The following is a 19,438-nucleotide window of genomic DNA, read 5'->3' as shown; positions in this document are numbered from 1 at the left end:
AGGAAATTTGAAAAAGCTTTCATTTTTGGTCAACTGACACCTCTTTTTCTCCCCCCTGATTTTCTTTGGTTTGGCCAACAGCTAATAGCTTGCACAACTGTTTTTTAGAAGACTCTTACAGTGGCATACTACCATTAATGCCCCTCATCAAAGAAGCTAAAACTTACGTATAAATAAACTTAATTATAACCAGTAAGACAAAAATACAATAATATTAGGTGTTAAGAGCCTATGGCCAGTTCTGTGGTTACCCTTTGCTACTTAATTAGTAAATTAGTAGTAGATAACTAGTTTATGCCTTATGGTATCTTCACGATACTGTCTTAGAATTTGTGACTTAATTTGGAAAAAAAAGAACATCTTTGTGGCTTCAGGTATTAAGAATAGGAAATAGCACATTTTCAGCAAAGCTTGGCCCTGGTCAAAGCCTCTTGTGATGAGCTGGGTCTAAATTGTCCTACAAGGCCCCTAGTTTCTGCGGCAGACTGGAAAATATATTATACCTTAATTTTAAATTTTATACAGAAATTTAATGAAAATAAAGTAATATATTCAGATATTCCCTTTCTTATTTACTTTTATATTACATTGTGGGATCAGTGTGAAATAAATTCAGTTCTGTTTTTTGTTGCGATACAGATCTTGAATTTGTGCTGGAAGGAAGTTAATTTGGATCAGTCTTACACTTAACACCAGGATGATTCCCCCCAGTAGTTGTTGGAGTCATGTATTTGGGGTGGGGTGGGGCAGAGCCCAGGCTCTCCTATCTCTTGCTATTCACTAGTCTTCCATCTGTGCAAGAAGGATGGTAGTGACAGTCTTTGTCCTCCTCTACCAAAACATAGTGGAGAGACCTAAGGGGGTTTCCTCCTTGTAGTTCTCTGCATGGGACTACTAGATAAGCCACAAGTTAGCTCTAAGCTGTCATTTTTAGGTTTCTCTGATATTTGTCTCTGAGATTTGTCATTTCACACTACCTGCAGACACTGGAATTGATTATATCAATTGTTTATATTCAGTTTGTGATTATAAAGTTTTGCTTGCCACCACAAAGTCTAAGAAATGTTTTGGTTTTTTTTAATATTTAAATAAAAATTCAGATTCTTTATATGTACAGTAAGTTTTGGGACCTGTGGCAAATTCCACAGCTGGCAAATTGTGAGCACTTAGAGTTCTGGCTCCCCTGATTTTGGACAGAGTTTTTTATCATTGGACACAAATTGATAATTTAGTGCCAAATCCCGCTGTCAGAATCCTTCATCTAGTTCTCACTGATTTCAGTTAGATCTCTCTCTCATTATATATAACTCCTATTCTTTCGCACAGAGAGAGAGAGAGAGAGAGAGAGAGAGTGTGTGTGTGTTGGTTGACAAAATTTAGCTCTGTATATAACCTAAGATGTTTTGTAGACATTCTGTATGAAGCGTATTTTGCCTAGCTCTAGGGAGGGGTACAGTAGTGCAGTTTCACCCTCCCTTTGATTCCTGGTCCACCCAAAGTTTAAAAGCAACTGTCTGACTGCAGCAGCAGCATTTCTAGTCTGTTCTATTCAAGCAGCAGTGAGGCAGTGACTTGGCTTCATGTTTCATTATAATCTGTGTGATTCTTTCTGAGCTCTTCATTCTACAGGTGTTAACAACCCCCTCACCTTTCTAATGGTCTTGATGTCCCATTAGTCAAGTATCCTTTCTTCTGCAAGTCTGCTCTCTGTAGCTGTTCCTAGTAATGTATCTCCTATTTCACAGTCCTGCAGGCTGTTTTTAACTCTAGCTAAAAACATTAACTCAGGTGAATGTTAATGCAGCTGTGGAAATAACTTTCTGCAAAATATTGGGCACATTGTCAAAACACTCAGGAAGGACTAGATTTTTGTTTTATGAATCTTAAAAGGAGATGTGCATTTAATTCCAATGATTACAACACTAATAAAACAACATCTTTTGATTGTTTTTGCTTAATCTGTTGTGGCTTTTAATATATAATATATGATATAACACATTACTGTACATTCCAATAAAGTTATATTTGTTTTTGCTTTAATCTTAAACTGAATGATCTTGCCCTAAGCACCTAGCACAGTCAGAAAACTTCTAGTAACTGGAGAAAAATGTATTGCATTTGTGATGATGCACCACAGCTTTGGCACCCCAATTTTCAGAATCCTAGATCTGCCTATGTCTACTTCTAATGTATCTGCATTATTGGCCAGAAATGTGGTTGCAGTTTTTAAATCAGTTTTAAAATAGGGTTGTTTCTGTTTGTTTTCATGTTTTAGAAGTGAAATCAAGAATAATCTAACTTTCTGAGTACAGGAATACTTTAGATAAATAGACTAAATTACATATGTTGGATCATATCAGTGGGCATTAAACATGTTGAAAGACAAGTTTAAGGTCTGCGTGTGAATAGGTTTTGGACTCTTCCACCTCAGAAGTTGTTCTTAGAGTCTTCTTCAGAATCCTAGACTTTCTTACTGCTTGTTCTTTTCTACCTAATTTCCTTCTACCTAATCCCAAAAGGCCTTCTTGGGACCTGCGTTTTATGCACATTTGAAATGTATGATTATCAGAATTCTTTTCATTCTATTTCTCTTTCTACTTCGTAGAGCAATAACCTGTGTCTCTCCTGTTTCAGATGACCAGTGATGTGAAACATAAAGTAGTTTATGTTATAAAAAACACTGCAGAATGCATTGGACCAGATAATTACAAACAAGACATCATGTTTGCTGAGTTGTCTGACACACCACTTGAACACACAATTATCTTAATAGAAGAGGTATTTATAACAAGATACTTGTGAAACAGTTTAAAATCTGATTTCTGCATATACTTTAACTTAAACCAGAGAGGTGACTACTGAAAAAATAACTCTTAAATGAAGAGATTTTTTTGGATATTGGAAGTATTGTGTAGCATGAAGTACACATTCTTGGTTCTATTTAAATTACTGGAGCCAGCCCACAGTAATATGTGTTGGGTTGTGGGTTTTTTTGTCCAGAGGGTGTCATTATGACGGGTCACAAGTCAGTTCTCTTATAACTAGTCATAACCTTTTATTCGGGAATATTGAGTTGATGAAGTCAACATGTTTAAGGTTAAAAGTATATACAAATATAATATTCATAGCCATATGAGTGTACAGATGCAAAATCTTTTTATTCTCAAGTGGTATTTTATAAGAAGGGGGTATAGAACAGATGAGAAGTACGTAGAAGTTTCTATCACAAGTAGACTTTTTAAGTTGACTCTGTCATTGTGATAATGATACTGTATCATGGCTGAGACTTCTTTTGAAAGAAGAGGAAAAATGTATATACAACTTTTTTTTTTAATCTTGTCATTCTTTGGGTGGTGTTTCTTTCTTTAATATAATTGCCTATTTAACAGCAGGTAACTGATGAAGTAATCAAATCAGAGTCCATTCACTTGGTATACCTATAATTTCCTTTGTATACAGAAGCACAGCAATTTTTTTCCTGAAACTTTTCCTTTTGGCACTTGACGTTGATGGGTATTCAGGGTTTCGGGTAGGCAGGAATGGTTTTCCTGTACTACAAACATTTGAAATTTCAGGGAAAAAGTCCTTTTCTACATTGAGATAAACAGACTTATTTCACAAAAATATTTCACAAAAAATGAGAACAAGATCAGCCCCAGGTTAAGCTCATACATTTCTAGTCAAATGCTCTTCCTTGAAATCTAGAACTCCAAGTGCAGCCTTTACATTAAGGGCAGAATTTAGTTTTGATATAAGACAACAACTTCTCTGATTCTGCTATCAACGGGGTAGATCTGAGTATGTTCTGGTCCTGAGAGACCTTTTCCAGTTAATCTTCAGTCAAAACTAGCATATTGTTATCAGAAGTGTGGTGAAGGGGGACAATGAGGGCACCAGCAAAAATGGCAACAACTATGCTGCTGGACTGGCCACTGCCATGCCACTGGCAACATAGCTAGTGACACTGCCCTATGTGCTGCTGCTGCTCAGGGTAGTCAGTCATCTTATTATGCCTCAGATTCTTACGGAAAGTGTTGTTTTCAGGAAGAGAAAATTATCTGCTGTTAAGATGCAATAATGCAGTATATTTAAATATGATAGCATGATCACTATTATTAATATTGATTAGTGGTTTTGAGAGTCTTGAATTACTACCCTGGGGTGGTAATGAAGTTTGAGAGGAAATAAAGGTTATGGGGCAGGGGAGACAAGCTGACAAAGAGAAAAGGAGATAATAGAAATGTAGCAAACTAGGAGGAAGACAAAGCATGGAAACTCCTGTGGGGTCAGGATTTCACCCATATTATCTTGAGAATACTGGGAATCCATTTCAGAGAGGTTGGAAACGTTCTCTTTTTCAAAAATGTCACGAGCAAGAAAAACCGAGATATGGTCACAAATAGCATAATGAAAATAAGAGGGAAAATTACTGATGCATAAAAGAAATGTTCACGTATCAAATTTATTTGTGAGCTTGGTTTTATGAAAGTTAATGTAAACATCCAACTTGCTCAGATGCTTTTCCTATTAAAAAGGGCCATGCAGTTGAATGATAATTTTTTCCTGATTTGTTGCTATGGAAATTACATGGCAGAGATCAAGCATCTGGAATTTACTAGTAGTTGTACAAATCATATTTATAATGCTACTATAGCTTTGCCTATAAATGAATGCCTGTCCATACCCACAGATTTGTTCTCTCTTAGACAGGGTAGGTTAGAGCTTTGACTTTCTTTTTTCCTCACTCTTAGTTCCTTTTTTTTTCCCTTTGGTTGGGATGAAAGGGAAAAGTGATCAACATAGCAAATTGTTCACTTTTCTGAAGAAATTCAGTGGTTGTCCTCATTTGCTTTGTGTGTACTATCACTGCAACATGTAGTTACGCTGATCTCTCTTTGCATATGATACAATTTGAATATATATGTAGCAAAAGTAATTTATAAAGCCTAGTTTGTTTAAAACATTTTTGAGTTGTGGTTTGATTTAGTTATTCTTTGATGGTTTAATCAATAGTTTGTGAAGTAGCACTGAGAAACATTAAACATTTTAGCTGATTTGTAAAATTTCTGCCTTGCTCTGCCTCCAGATTTTAGCACCTCTTTTATCCAATAAGAAAAATCATGACTCTTGGCCACAGTTTATTTCACAAGACATGGAGCGTCATGTGGAAACTGTGAAAAATAAAGCACATATTATGAAGGAATTGATGTCAGGAAGAACCTTTCTTCCCATCCCAACAATTGTAGCAAAGACGGACTTACATGAGATATGTGCTGAAAATAAGTAAGGAATGATTATATTATGTTCCATGTAACATAGCAAAGAGTCATTGCACTTAATGGTGTTTCAGCCACAGTAATGCAAGTGGGTATTACTTCAAGAATCTATGTTGTAGCTGTGTTCGTCTGAGAAATAGAGATGCACAAAGCTCTTGGGTCAGAAGTGGCATCTTTTATTAAATCAACTAAATAGTAGCAAAAAAAAAATCTTTCTTTGCAAGCTTCTTCAGGCTGAGGAATTCTCCTCAGCCTGAAGAAGGGTATACATGCCCGAAAGCTTGCAAAGAGAGAAATTTTTTGCTACTATTTAGTTGGGTTAATAAAAGATATCGCCTCTGACCCAAGAGCTTTGTGCATCTCTAATAGGTATTACTCGCACTTGTGATTTAAAGTGATTTAGTTTTAAATTGCTTTTTTACTCACTTAAGCTAAACTGGTTTCAGTGTAAACTTCAGAGTAAAAATATCAACATGCACACATTTAGTGAAATAACAAAAAATGTAAATTAAAAGATTGAAATGTTTTGTTTCAAGTTCATCATTGACTATATCCAATCTCATCTTGGTGTTAAATATTTTTGCACGCTATATATACTAATTCAAGTTAAAAACATGAACTTATCTCAGTTTTGCTTGCTACCATCTTGCCTTCATAGTCCCAGTACCATTTCAGAAAAAATATTTATAAAAAAAATGCACTTTAAGAACTATTAAAGAATATTCACTAAAAGTGATATTCATACTAACGACTGTTGGTTTTTTTGCACTGGAAACCTCGTTCTAAGAGTTGTAATCCTTTCAGAAAATGAGAACAATGCAGTCTGATCTGTTGGTATATTCAACAGTAGCATTCAGATTTGAAGTATTAAATACTCAGTTAACCTTTCAGCTCATTTACAACCCTGTAAATATTAATTGACAATGTTTGCTCAACAACTTTGAATAACGAATAAATATGGAAATTTATATTTATGAACTCTTAATCTTTCCTAATAAAATCAGTCCTCCTGAGAACTTATTTGCAGTTCTTTGAAATTATCTATCCAGTGAGCACTGGACATGGGGTTCTAGGTGTGTTCACGCTGAAGTGGAAAGGAAGGCATATATTGTCACAGCAGTGCTTTTGCCTACCACTTGTAATTCAATGAAAACAAATAATAAATGTGTTTTCTGTTTTGTAGACAGGATTCTTATGCTAGGACAGTGCTACATGCAATTGAATCTATGATTATTAAATGGTCACATCAGATACGTGACATAGTTCAAAGGGATTCTGTTCAACTGCTTCTGCATGGCGTTTATCCAGACCCCCAAACTGAGCTCACCTTCTGGAAGGCAAGAAAAGATGATCTGTTATGTATACATGATCAAGTAAGTGATTTCAGATATCCTAATAAATATGATGGGAAGCCTATGGTTTTTTTTTTATTTTTGGATGGAAAACTTGTCACTCTTTACAGTGTTTCATTTTTGCAAATACCTTTGAGAAAATATGCTGAGTTATTATCTGAATATATAAATAATTGGCTTTCATAGCTGTTTCGGAACATAGTGGAGTTGAAATTGAGTGGGCAGTGCAAATTAATTGGGGGAATAGCAGAGCTTACAAGGCTCGCATGCTAGTGGGGAACTGTCTGGAATACTTAACTCCTTATTTCCAAGTTTTCTAATACTTGTATATTCTTCTAACGGTAAAGAATTTTGTATAATTATTTTTATAATTGTTATCCATGTTCATAAAATATATTTTCAATCTTAAATTAAAATAATTATCATTTTACTTAGGATTTTCTTTGTTTTTGCCTACTGCTTGTTTAACAAACAAGAGCTGTTTAAAATTGGTTGTTGTGTAAGGTCTGCAGAAGTCCTGTCTTCCCTACTTTTTTTTTGCTGTTCTATACCCTGCGTTCTTTCCATTCCTGGCATCTGCGTTGAACATATTTCTTCGTGTCATTCAAAATGAAAAACCCAAATTTGTAAGAAAGTAACATAGCTGACCAGGGCTGGCCCAAGAAGCTTTCTAACCCACACCTTAATTTGTATGACACTTCAAAATAAAAAATAAAGAACCAAAATATTTCATCATTTTCTATCCACCCTTTTGTATCGTGTCTGTAATTATATTTGTTTGTGTTTTGCGTGTGTGTGTCCAAGATCTGCTCAAAAACTATTGAGACTGAACGTGTATTTGTGGTACAAAGTATTGGGTCGGGGGCGTGGCTTTAAATCTGTTCAGTATCTTCATCAGCAACCTGGATGAGAGTGTGGAAAGCACTCTGTCCAAATTTGCACATAACACCAAGCTATGGGGCAAGGTAAATGCACTGATGGAAAGAAACCAAATCCAGGTGGACCTGGACAGGTTAGAGAAGTAGGAAGAGAACAATAAGATACAGTTCAACAAGGACAAGTGCAGAGTGGGAATCACCAGCACACCTATAGGCTGGGGAATGACCCTTTCAGCAGCACAGTGGCGGAGAGAGATCTCGGAGTTATTGTCAACTTCAAAATGAATACGAGTCATCATTAGTAGGTGCATCACAAACAGGTCCAGGGAGGTGATGGTTCCCCTCTATGTGGCATTGGTCAGGCCACAGCTGAAGTACTCCATCCAATTCTGGGTGCCACAATTCAAGAGGGATGTGGACAACCTTGAGAGGGTTCAGAGGAGGGCCACTTGTATGGTTAGAGGTCTGCAGGGAAGGCCCTATGAGGATAGGCTGAGGGACCTGGACCTTTTCAGCCTCCAGAAGAGAAGGCTTGTGGTAGTATACAAATTCACCAAGTGGGGACAGCAGGCAATAGGAGATGCTCTGTTTACCAGGGCACCCCTTGGAATAACCAGGAACAATGGCCACAAGCTGATGGAGAGTAAATTTAGGCTGGATGTCAGAAAGAACTTCTTCATGGTTAGGGTTGCCAGAATCTGGAACAGGCTTCCCAGGGGAGGTGGTGCTTTCCCCTACCTTGTGGGTCTTTGAGATGAGATTGGGCAAGCACCTGGCTGGGGTCACATGACCCCAGCACTTTTTCCTGCCATGGGCAGGGGGTCGGGCTCAGTGATCCATTGAGGTCCCTTCCAACCCTAGATTCTATGAATCTTATGTCTGGGCATGTTAGGACTCCTCTGGACAGGTTTGCAGCTCATGGTGTTTCCCCAGTTTTCTGTGGCCAGCAGTTGAACTAGGAACGTTTATGTCTCGAGTCCCCTTTCGTTATGTCAGTGTCCAGAACAATGTGTGTGCATTAAATTTTGCGTGAAAATTGGGAAAACGGCAAGTGAAACATTTGAATTACTTAAAACAGCATTTGGTGATGACACTATGAGCTATGCAAGAGTTTTTGAATGGTATCGTCAATTTAAAGATGGAGGATCATCGGTCGAAAGCAATGACTGTCCTGGACACCCTTCAATGTCACAAAATGATGAAAATGTGGCAGTGGTTCGCAGTTTGGTTCGAAATGATAGGCGACTGACTGTCCAAGAGATAGCAAGAGAAGTTGGAATTTCTGTTGGTTCATGTCATTCAATTCTAACCGGCGATTTGGGAATGAAACGACCAGAAAAGTGGGTGTCTGACTTTTAGGTGCTTCACCATGACATTGCACCTGCTCACTCACCACAGCTTGTGAAGCAATTTTTAGCCAAATTTTAGCCATACACCGTATCGCAAAAGTGCCACAGCCTCCATATTCACCTGATATGGCCTCATGTGACTTTTTTTCTCTTCCCTCAACTAAAGAAAACCTTGAAAGGAAGAAGATTTTGTGATGTGAAAACCATAAAACAAAACGTGACTGAGCAGCTTTTAGCAATTCCACAAATTGCTTATCAGAAGTGCTTCCAACAATAACAAAAATGTTGGGAGAAGTGTGTGACTTCAGAAGGAGCGTATTTCAAAGGAGATTAAGCCAAAACCCCTGTAAATGAAATATTTTGTTTCCTACAGCATCAGACTCCGTACTTTTTGAACAGCCTGTGTGTGTGTGCACACATATGGTTTCCTTCACCAACCATGAGGGTTAGGTTCCTGAAAGTTCCCATGGTTTAAAAAACCAGCAGGGCTGGGGGAGCAGAGGCTGTTGGTGGGGGGGTGAGGGACACCAGCAAGGCTGTGGAGGGTGGGGAGGGGAGTAGGAGGCATAAGCAAGGCCGGGGGGCTGTGGGTGGTATTTTCAGACTGTGTACCCCCTTCTCTGAAGCGTGGATACTCAAAACCGTGGTTGGCGAGGTACTCCTGTGTGTGTATAATATTAAACGCATGTAATTTTATTATTTATATGTGTGCGTGTGATTATTAGGGCTGTCAGTTAATTGTGATAAACATGTTAATTGTTTTTCGTGTTAATTTTTTAACACTTCAATTGCACGCGTGGTTTTGGAGCTCACTCCTGGGCCCACTCCCAGGCTCTGCTCTGTTACCATCACCACCGCCTCCAGGCTGTCCCCTGGGGCAGCAGTGGCAGCACAGAGGCCCACAGAGCAGCCTGGACGTGGACTTCAGGCACTGCAGCGGGGGGGAGAGGTACACAGACACGCAGTCGCAGCCTGCAGGCTGCTAAGAATGCAGTCCAGCGGTGTGTGGAGCAGCAACCAGAAGGTAAGTCTGAGAGTGGGAAAGGGGTGTGGGGGAGGGAGGGGAGGGGGGCAGATTGAGGCCCCCACAGTGAGGGAAGGACTGGGGTGAATGGGGCCCTGGGGCCAGGGTGGGTCGTAAGATGGAGTTGCAGCTTGTCCAGGGGCACGGGGGAGGGGGGAACAGCTGCTGTTCTCCCCCCCACCCCGGGGCAGGCACAGGGGCCATGTCCCCACTGGATTTGTGCACGAGGTGGAGCGGAAGCGAGCTGCTGCAACATGCTGCCTTTGTCCCAGGAGCATGTTGCTGGCTTTGCCCCGGGGCTCTGCAACATGCTGCCTTTGCCCCAGGAGCCATTCACTGGCTGCGCCACATCCCCTCCCCACCGAGCGGCAGGAGGCACAGCATGATGTCACACAGCTCCCAGGGTAAAGGCAGTGGGGCATAGAGCCACATGTGCAGCCCACCTCCACCCCTTACACAAATCTGGGAGGCACGTGCACCCCATGCCTTCCCTGGGGATATATGCAATAGTGAGAGCAGCCCCCATGCCCCTGGACGAACTGTGGGTCCATCCCACAACCCACCCTGATGCTGGTGCCCCATTCACCCCAGCCCCTGCCTCTGTCCCATTCCCTGTCTCACTGTGGGGCCCTTGATCTGCCTCCCCCATTCCCTTCCTCCTCCACAGACTTACCTGCTGGGTGATGTCTGTGTGTCTGTCTGCCCCTCACTCCCAAGCCACAGTACCCCACATCCTGTCAGGGTATGCGGAAACCCCCCCTCCCCTGGCTCAAAACTTCACACACACACCCACAACCCCCCACACCTTCACAAATTCATCCCCCATACACAGACACATCCCACACCCACGCCCAACCATACAAAGTATCTGCATAATTTTGTATAACTTTGAGGTTTTTCTGCACATCATTGAGTTTTTAGCTGCATGATTAAAATCGCGATTGTGACTAATTTTTTTTAATCACACAAATAATCGCAATCACATTTTTAATTGTTTGAGAGCCCTAGTTATTTTATTTATATAGATCTATACAGATTTATATAGATCTCTCACACATTGCATGTGTATATGTGTGTCTACTATATATATTATACACACGTGTATATATGTGTGTGTGTGCACTAATATATACACAGACATGTTTTAGCTCCTTTGCTTCTGTTTTTTCTTCCTTTTTATTGTTTGATCATTTAATCTAATATATATCTTTTACCTAACTCTTTCTCCTTCACTTGCTATCTTTTGTATACTGTTCTCACACCTAACTCAAATACCACATATAAAACAATACACAGAAGCATTTTTCCTTAGATCCTGCAAAATAAAAATTTTGCAGTTTATAAGCCAAAGCATTTTAAAGCCAAAAGAATAATTAGGAACAATTTCCAAAAATAAATACAAAGGACAATTTAATGCCTCATAGAGAAACTGATGCAGGGGGCTTTAGGATTCATTTTAATGGAAGAAGTCTAGTTAATTTTTTTGTGCTGGTTTGATCATGTCAATCTAAAATGTAATCTTAGAATCTGTTTCTGATTAATCTTCCCCAGAAAACTGTGCATAAGGGATAGCTGTTTCTTTCTGGGGGAAAAATGGGATAGAAAAACCAGAGTGGGAAGCTAGGTACTCCCTTATTTAGAAGTGAATGCTGCTATTTTGTAATACTGACTCGTTAAACTTTATATTATGAATCTGTCAACCATGTTTTATGAAAACCATTCTACTTTCAAAATCATATATATACACATAATATAAAGTTTAATGAGTCAGTATTACAAAGTAGCAAATATGAAATATGGCTAGGAAATGGAAAACAAATCTGTTGCCATCTTGTTTTAATTTCCTATTTCTTCTACACTAAATATTAGCCACGTTGTAATATAAATTAAACATCAAGACCCTAGTACATGCAATCCACTGTTTGCTGCAGGCACTAATTTTCTGTTTATTTTAACTGACATTTGATCAGCCCTGTACACTTGATCTTTCTTTTTCTTTTAAGTACTTCCTGGCTCCATTGAAATCAGTGGATTTCACCCTCTATCGCCTAAAATATGACCTTCTCCACCCTTTGACATAGACTTAAATTAAAGATGTTGTGGATTTACTTGAAGTTTTCTCTCTTGTTTGTGTAATTCTAGCTTTGGAATCCCGTTGTTCAAAAAATGGTTAAGATCTTAAAAGCCAAAGAGAGCAGCTACTATCCTGCTTCACAGAACATTTTCAAGGAGGTAGAAAATGGTAAGGGTAGCTTGAATGAGATTTATATTTTGCCTACATTTATGTATGTGTTGCAGAAAAATCCATAATATTGCTTCATGTACCACTATAGTATGCTGCTGCTAAGCTGTATCTCTGCTGCAGCAGCATGCGCACATTAAATCACGCTGGTTTTGTATTTCAGGTTTGCTCGTTATTTACTTTAAAAAGTTTATGTAGATATTTTTCTTCCATAAAAGCCAAGGAGAGATATAGCAGTAATTAAATAAATTAGTATGTGTTTTTGTAAACATTATTTTGGATCTTTCTCACATAGTAAATCTGTTAATAGGTAGGCTTTGTTGCTAATATGAGTAACTATGCAGTTAGTATATTACCACATATTCCTTTATCATTTTTTTGTATTTTATATATCACATGAAATATCAGTAAAATATAGGAGAAATAGACATTTTTGTTATGATGTCTTTCATCCTGTGATTTATTAGCTTTGCAAATAATTCAGATTTACAGCCTCCTTGTTAAATAGATCAGTATTGCCATGCACATTTTATAGATTGACATCTCTTTATCTATCTATTTACTGAAAGTCATACCCCAGCTAAGAATCCGAGATCAGGATAGAAACTCAGAGTACTCATTTGCTCCCCAATCTAATATATTTTGAAGACACAGTGAATCTTCAAACTGGTAACTAGACCCAGCCTTGAGTAACAAGCATCAGCCCGGTATTACCCCTTTGATTTCTTGAAGTGTAATGTAACTTACAATTGTAGACTGACAAAAATAGAAATGATTTTTCTTCCTAAGAATATCTGAGAGGCTTAAGACAACCACACCTCAGTAGAAGTCCTACTAAATTAACAGCTCCTCAGTGACCAAGTGTAGAGATAGTCAGCTCTTTGATCAACCTCTTGGGGAGGAAAAGAAACATGGATTGTGTAACAACATTAGTTACTAGAACCAGATCATATGGCTGAAAGTCTTCATTCTTTAATTTTTTTGAAAGATTTGAATAATGTAACAAAAGACTTTCCATACAGATTGAACAAGGCTAGCTTGTCCGAACTTGAATTCTCATCTAGTGTTACTTAAATGTGAACAAGGCTCTCTCAACCCTGTCTAGTTGCTAGAGTGGTGACCTTGCTGTGTTTCTATAACATAGCTTTTTAAGAAGGTACGTTATTGATTTATTGCTCATCCCCCATCTGTAGGACAAATGGCTTGCTTTATCTGCTCTGTCCTGTGTGAGCTGTCCAGCTTCAGTAATCCAACCAGGAATTAAATCAAAACTTTCAAGGTCACTGGAACACAAGCTTTCCTACCGCATCAAGGTGCAGGTGCTAGGAGAAGAATATCTTCTGATGAAGATGTGTTAATGATTGAATGGGGTCAAATCTTGGCAAGAAAGTGTCCACTTGGCCACACGATAGGCATACGTTTCAGAGTATTAATGCATGCCTGTTCCAAATTACACTCCTTAGAAAGTTTTACTTTTCACTGCTAGACAGTATAATTGGAGAAAGGGTTGCAGCTTTTGTGAGAGTTTCTCAATACAGATACTGTACAGAAAGGACAAACATTTGGAAAGACATAAGAATATATTGGACAATAAGAAAAGTAAATCACTAAGATCCACTTTAACATTATTTAGTTATGCTTTTTTTCCCTTGGCTTGTTTGTTGCATTTGCAGTTGTTGAGATGATATGAAGCAGGTAACAAGGTGGTCTACCAACGCTTCTGACTTTTACTACCTACTTGTGAAAACTAGTCTTCTAGTTTAAATTAAAAATTTAATTTACCTAGGGGAGTGTTATAGTTCCAGGGTTAACTGCATCTCAGTTCTTCCTAGGCTAGGTACAGACATTAAAAAAGCTTGAACCTGAATTGATTCAATTTTTGCAGGTTAGTCTAACCTGCACAGATTGAACCAATTTGCAAGTGAATAGACACACGCTTTTCATTCCGGAAATGCAGCCATGTGCCTGCAGTGGCTCAGGCCAGAAGCCGGGGGGTGCTAGAGTGAGTCCTCAGCTGGAGGGAAACTGAGCTGAGAGCGGGGTGTGGCCAGGCCCTGGCAGGCAGAGTATGATTGGGGAGAGGTTTAAACCGCCACCCTGGCCTGGTCCCCAGTTGGGTTGTGCCTAGAGGGGGAAGCAGCCTCTGCCAGGGGTCCCTGCTTCCCTCCCCATTCACTCGCTCACTACTCCAGCAGCAGGAGCTACACATGGTCAGACCCTGGTAGCCTGAGGGGAAGGGGGGCATTAATCCCCCCATTGCAGGTGGGGGGTGGTATAGGTACCAATAGGCTGAGCTCATGCACCCAGGGCCATAGCGGCTAGACACCGGTAGCCTAAGGGGAAGCGGGGAGTGGTGTAGTCACTGAAATAGTACTGGCTCCATCCCACACTGAAGATCTCCTCAGGCAAGGCCTGCACTGTAGCACCTCAACCAAGTCCCTTAGAGGAGCAGCACCTGAGGCTGAGGCAGGTCCAGAGGCAGGGGAGGGGAATGTGACCTGGCTGCAGGCACGGAGGATGGGCCAGAGGGAGCCATGGCTAATCATGGAGCCTGAATCACTGGTGCCTTCCGCTGCAGCAGCACTGCCCAGAGTGAGGCAGCTCTATGGGGAGGGGTTGGCACCCACCACCTCCCATTTCCAGCTCTGCATGGGGGCCATGGTTCACAGGCAGACTGCAGTTGGAGCATGGCTCCTCACCCTCCTCCCTCTCCAAGCAGTAGCAGAGTGAACCATCACAGCAGGTAGAGGTGAGGCACCTGTCACCCACCACATGCGGCAGCACTAGGCACTCAGAGTGGGCTGCTGCGGGCCAGTTGCTGCCCATGCCCTTGGGCCGTGGGGCCAGGCTCAACTGGGCTGCAGTGGGCCATTGCCTCTCCCTGCTGTTGCCCATGTCCCTGGCACACAGCAGCCCACCCCAAGTATCCAGCATCGCCATGAACAGGTGGCGGGCAACAGGTGCCTCACCTCTGCCCAGCATGTACTGTGGTGCAGGCCCTTGCCCCTACCTGAGGGGATCTTCAGCATGGGATGGAGCCAGCACCATGTCAGTGCCCATGCCATGCCCCCCTTCCCCTCAGGCTACTGGTGTCTAGCCACACTCCCACTCCTGCTTCTTGAGCAGCAAGGGGGGCTGGGGATGCCTGGCAAGGGCTGCTGCCCCCCTGCCAGGCAGACCTGGCTGCATTCCAGAGCAGGGTTTTGTACCCCCATCCCCTTCTCAGCCAGCCAGAGCAGTGATAGTGCTCTGGCTAGGGAGGAGAGGGGTAGGTCCAACCCTACGTGGCTGAAACAGCCCAGCCCAGCCCAAGGCTGCTGGGGGACTCTGATTTAATTTAAACCAGGAAGGAATCTGGGACAGAAGTTCCATAAACTGGGTTGGCCTCAGTTGGTTAAGTCTGATACTACAATTAACCAGGTTCACCTCAAACCAGTTTTGGCCATTTTGAAACTGTTTTATGTGCACTGAACTTCTGATCTGTTACAGGTTTAAATCAGTTTCTGATCACTTAAACCAGTTTGTGTAACTTCTGTCCCTAGCCCTAGCACGTGTGTTCAGCTGTCAGATCTCACACCTTTAGTTCAGGGTTAAATTTTGAAGTTTTCTTGCACTTTGCCATTTATTATAGTTTCTTACAATTTTGCTACACTAGCAAATAGCAATCCCTTTCTCTCCACGGCGCCAAGTTACCAGTGTTGGGAAAAGTGCTGCTGCTTGAACAAAAATGATTTTTAAAAAGACTGCAGATCTCAGACTTGCCTTCTCTACTTCCATGGAGACTAGCTTGAATTGAACAAGCATATTCCTGAAAAGGTCTTCAGTGTCTTCTGCATCACCCCAAGCTGATGTTGCAGCTGTTTGACTGAAGTCATAGGAACCACAGATTGAAGAGAGAGAACTGTGGTATATAGATCCCAAACTCATAGAAGCAGAAGTGGGTGGGGAAGAGCCTTAGGTTTCCACAGTATAACTGAGCCTGTATGTGGTCCTCTGCTGGCGTAAGTCCCAAAAACCTACAAACATTTTTCCCTGGATCAAGGTCTTCTTCATTTTGTAACCAAGGGAAAATTAAGTTTACTGAGTCAGGCTGTCTAACAATGTTTGTGATAAGCTTTCTAATCTTTAGAGTTATTTCTTTAGAAATATTTTCCTGTTCCTCTTAGACTGAAATAATTTTGAATTCTTCATGATCAAATTGATTCAGAAACCATCATTACTTAAGCTTCACCATTTTCTCTCTTCTCTTTGTACAGCACTTGTGGAAGCCCAAGATGTTGAACTGTATCTAAGACCACTGGGAAGGCACATTCAGTGTCTTCAGGAGGCAGAATTCCCAAAGATATATATTTTAATTCCTCCTTTATTTCACACCATCTGCCTGATCTGGAGTCAATCCAAGTTTTACAGCACGCCTGCACGAATAATAATCTTATTGCAGGAGTTCTGCAATCTGTTCATTGACCAGGTAGCTTAAAATGTGAATAACAACTGTATAAGTATCTAATAAATAAGCGCCAGTCAATATGCTAATAATAAGAGTCTGAATTTAGTCTATGTTCATCTCTTTTCTAATAAACAACACAAATACAGAAACTTAATTATCCTTTTGCAGAGATTTTAAGTAACCACTAAACCATTAAACCTGAAGCAGAGCTTAAATAATTACAACCATCAATTCTTCCATTTCACATTCTGTGTATTAAAAATGCAATAAGCTGCTCTTCTAAAGAAGAAAAGTATTCAAAACCATGCAGCACTCTAAGTTGTTTATATTGTTTATGTTGTTTTTCCTGATCATAGGCGAGTCTAGTGACTCTTTGTATCAGGTTTACCAGTAACTGTTTACTTATACAAATTGCGAAACTGTGATAAGAGTTACTCAAATCATGAAAGTAAGGGATTGCCTAACAATTTGTCAATGAATTATTGTGAAACACTGTTATTTGTTTTTCCACTGCCAATAAATTGTGACAATTAAATAGGGACAGGACTAGGAATTTAAAAAAATTATGACCATTTCCACTCTTCCCTTCCAAAATTGAAAAAAACATAAATAACAGTATGCCTTTATACAAATCCATGACGTGCCCATATCTTGAATACCGCTTGCAGTGCAGGTCACTCCATCTCAAAAAAAATATTGTAGAACTAGAAAAGATGTAGAAAATGGCAACAGAAAGAATCAAGAGTAGGGAACAGCTTCTTTTCAAATAGAGCCTGAAAGTCTTAGACTCGTCAGCTTAGACTGTACCTTGGATTGGCCTCATGTGCAACGTGCAGTGCGTGTACCAGTTGCAGCCCCTGCATGCTCCAGAGCACATGCCAGGCTAGTTCTGAGGCCTGCCTGAGGTGCATGCTGTACGCAGTGCCTATGTCAGACTGCTCTGCTTGTTGGATCTGGCATGTGGGCCAGTTTGCGGGCCTGATTTGGCATGCCTTCATCTAGTCCTCAGGGCCAGATGATTTTGATGTGCCCCTGATAGATCTCAAATCATGAATGGCCTGGAAAAAATGAATAAGGAACTGCTTTTCATTAAGTTTCATATTGCAAGATCTCAGGGGAACATAATGGAATTACCATGTGATGAGTTTAAAACAAACAAAAGGCAGTATTTTTTTTTGCAATGCATAATTAACTCATGGGACTTATTTATACAGGATGTTGCAGAAGTCAGTAGTATTACCAGGTTCAAAAAGGTTTAGACAGATTTATGGGGGATAGGTCCCCCATACAGGCTAGTCAAGGATGTAAACTTTGGCTCAGAGTATTCCTAATCCATGCATACTGTCACTGGGAATGTGTAAGGAGGGAAGGATCACTCTATGTATGCCCTGTTTCTTGTACTTTTTGTCAAGTGTATTCACTGTTTGTCGCTGTTGGAGACAGAATATTGGCCTTTGGTCTGATCCAGCATGGCAGTTCTCAGTATGTTCTTAATTTATAGCTATGAGATTAAATAACAAAAAAAGCAAAAATGGGTAGGAAGGGACATGAGTATGCTTTCATCCTCTATTTTATTTAAACAAACAAACAAAAAAAAAAAAACCCTCAGCAGGGATGGCAAATGAAGGAAAATAAAAATGAGCTGGTAGCCATGCTGAGGCAAAGCAACAGGGAAGAGATTTTTTTTTTTTTTTTTTTTTTTTACAAAGTACTGATAGAGTGCTCAAGTCAACAGAAGAAAATGGGCTTCTGAATCTTTAGTTAAGCTATTTTCCACAAATAATTTCATATTCTACCAATTCATTACATTAATTACTAACAATATTCATTGTTGTTAATTAATTGTACAATACCCGTTTTGGTGGAGTACTGTATTTACTCAAATACAAGATGAAGTGTTTTTTCCCCTCCATTGGCACGGGGAAAATTCATAGATTCATAGACGTTAGGGCTGGAAGGGACCTTGAAGATCATCAAGTCCAGCCCCCGCCCCAGGAGCAGGAAAGCAGCTAGGGTCAAAGGACCCCAGCAAGATAAGCATTCAAACATTTCTTGAATGAGCCCAGAATGGATGCCTGCACCACTTCTGGAGGGAGTCTATTCCAGACCTTGGGGGCTTGGACAGTAAAGAAATTTTTGTCCAGCCTAAAATAGTCTTGGAGGAGTTTATGACCGTTGGTCCTTGTTATCCCTCAGGGCACTCTGGTGAACAGACATTCCCCCAGATCCTGATGCACTTATAGGCAGCCACCAGGTCACTCCTGAGCCTGTGCTTCCCCAGGCTGAAGAGTCCCATGGCTCACAGCCTCTCTTCATAAGGCCTATTTTCTTGCCGTCTGATCACACGCATGGCTCTCCTCTGGACTCTCAAGCTTATTGACATCCTTCTTGAATTGTAGAGCCCAGAATTGGATGCAGTACTCCAGCTGTGGCCGCACCAAGACCGAGTACATCAGGAGGACAACATCCTGAGATTTACTTGAGAAGCATCTATGGATGCAAGCCAGAGTTTGGTTTGCTTTACCAGCTACGACATCGCATTGGTGGCTCATGTTCATCTTGTGGTCACTCATGACCCTCAAGTCTCTTTCAGCCGTGGTGCTAGCAAGCATAGCACTGCTGAGCCGATATGCATGCTGCAGGTTTTTTCCCCACCGAGGTGGAGTACCTTGCATTTATCAGTATTGAATGTCATCAGGTTTGTATCCACCCACTTACTAAGCTTATCCAAGTCAGCTTGGATCACTAGCCTATCCTCGGGTGTGGATGCTATGCCCCAAAGTTTAGTGTCATCGGCGAACTTAGCCAGTGCATTTCTGACACCAGTGTTCACATCATTGATGAATATGTTGAAGAGAACCAGTCCAAGG

The 19,438-nt window shown here is 40.6% G+C and overlaps 1 protein-coding gene across 1 annotated transcript in view; it reads left to right on the top strand.

Moving 5' to 3' along the window:
* The window catches only part of DNAH11 (dynein axonemal heavy chain 11), a 279,731-nt gene that overhangs the window by 1,760 nt on the left and 258,533 nt on the right, over positions 1-19,438 (top strand). The window contains exons 2-6 of the mRNA XM_006028586.3: positions 2,635-2,778; positions 5,087-5,283; positions 6,460-6,649; positions 12,022-12,121; positions 16,378-16,589. Coding sequence (XP_006028648.1) covers positions 2,635-2,778; positions 5,087-5,283; positions 6,460-6,649; positions 12,022-12,121; positions 16,378-16,589 — 843 coding nt within the window. The remainder of the gene's footprint in view (positions 1-2,634; positions 2,779-5,086; positions 5,284-6,459; positions 6,650-12,021; positions 12,122-16,377; positions 16,590-19,438) is intronic.

This window comes from Alligator sinensis, unplaced genomic scaffold (genome assembly GCF_000455745.1).
Source record: "Alligator sinensis unplaced genomic scaffold, ASM45574v1 scaffold1112_1, whole genome shotgun sequence".
Lineage (NCBI taxonomy): Eukaryota > Metazoa > Chordata > Crocodylia > Alligatoridae > Alligator > Alligator sinensis.
This window is presented reverse-complemented; position numbering and strand designations above follow the sequence as displayed.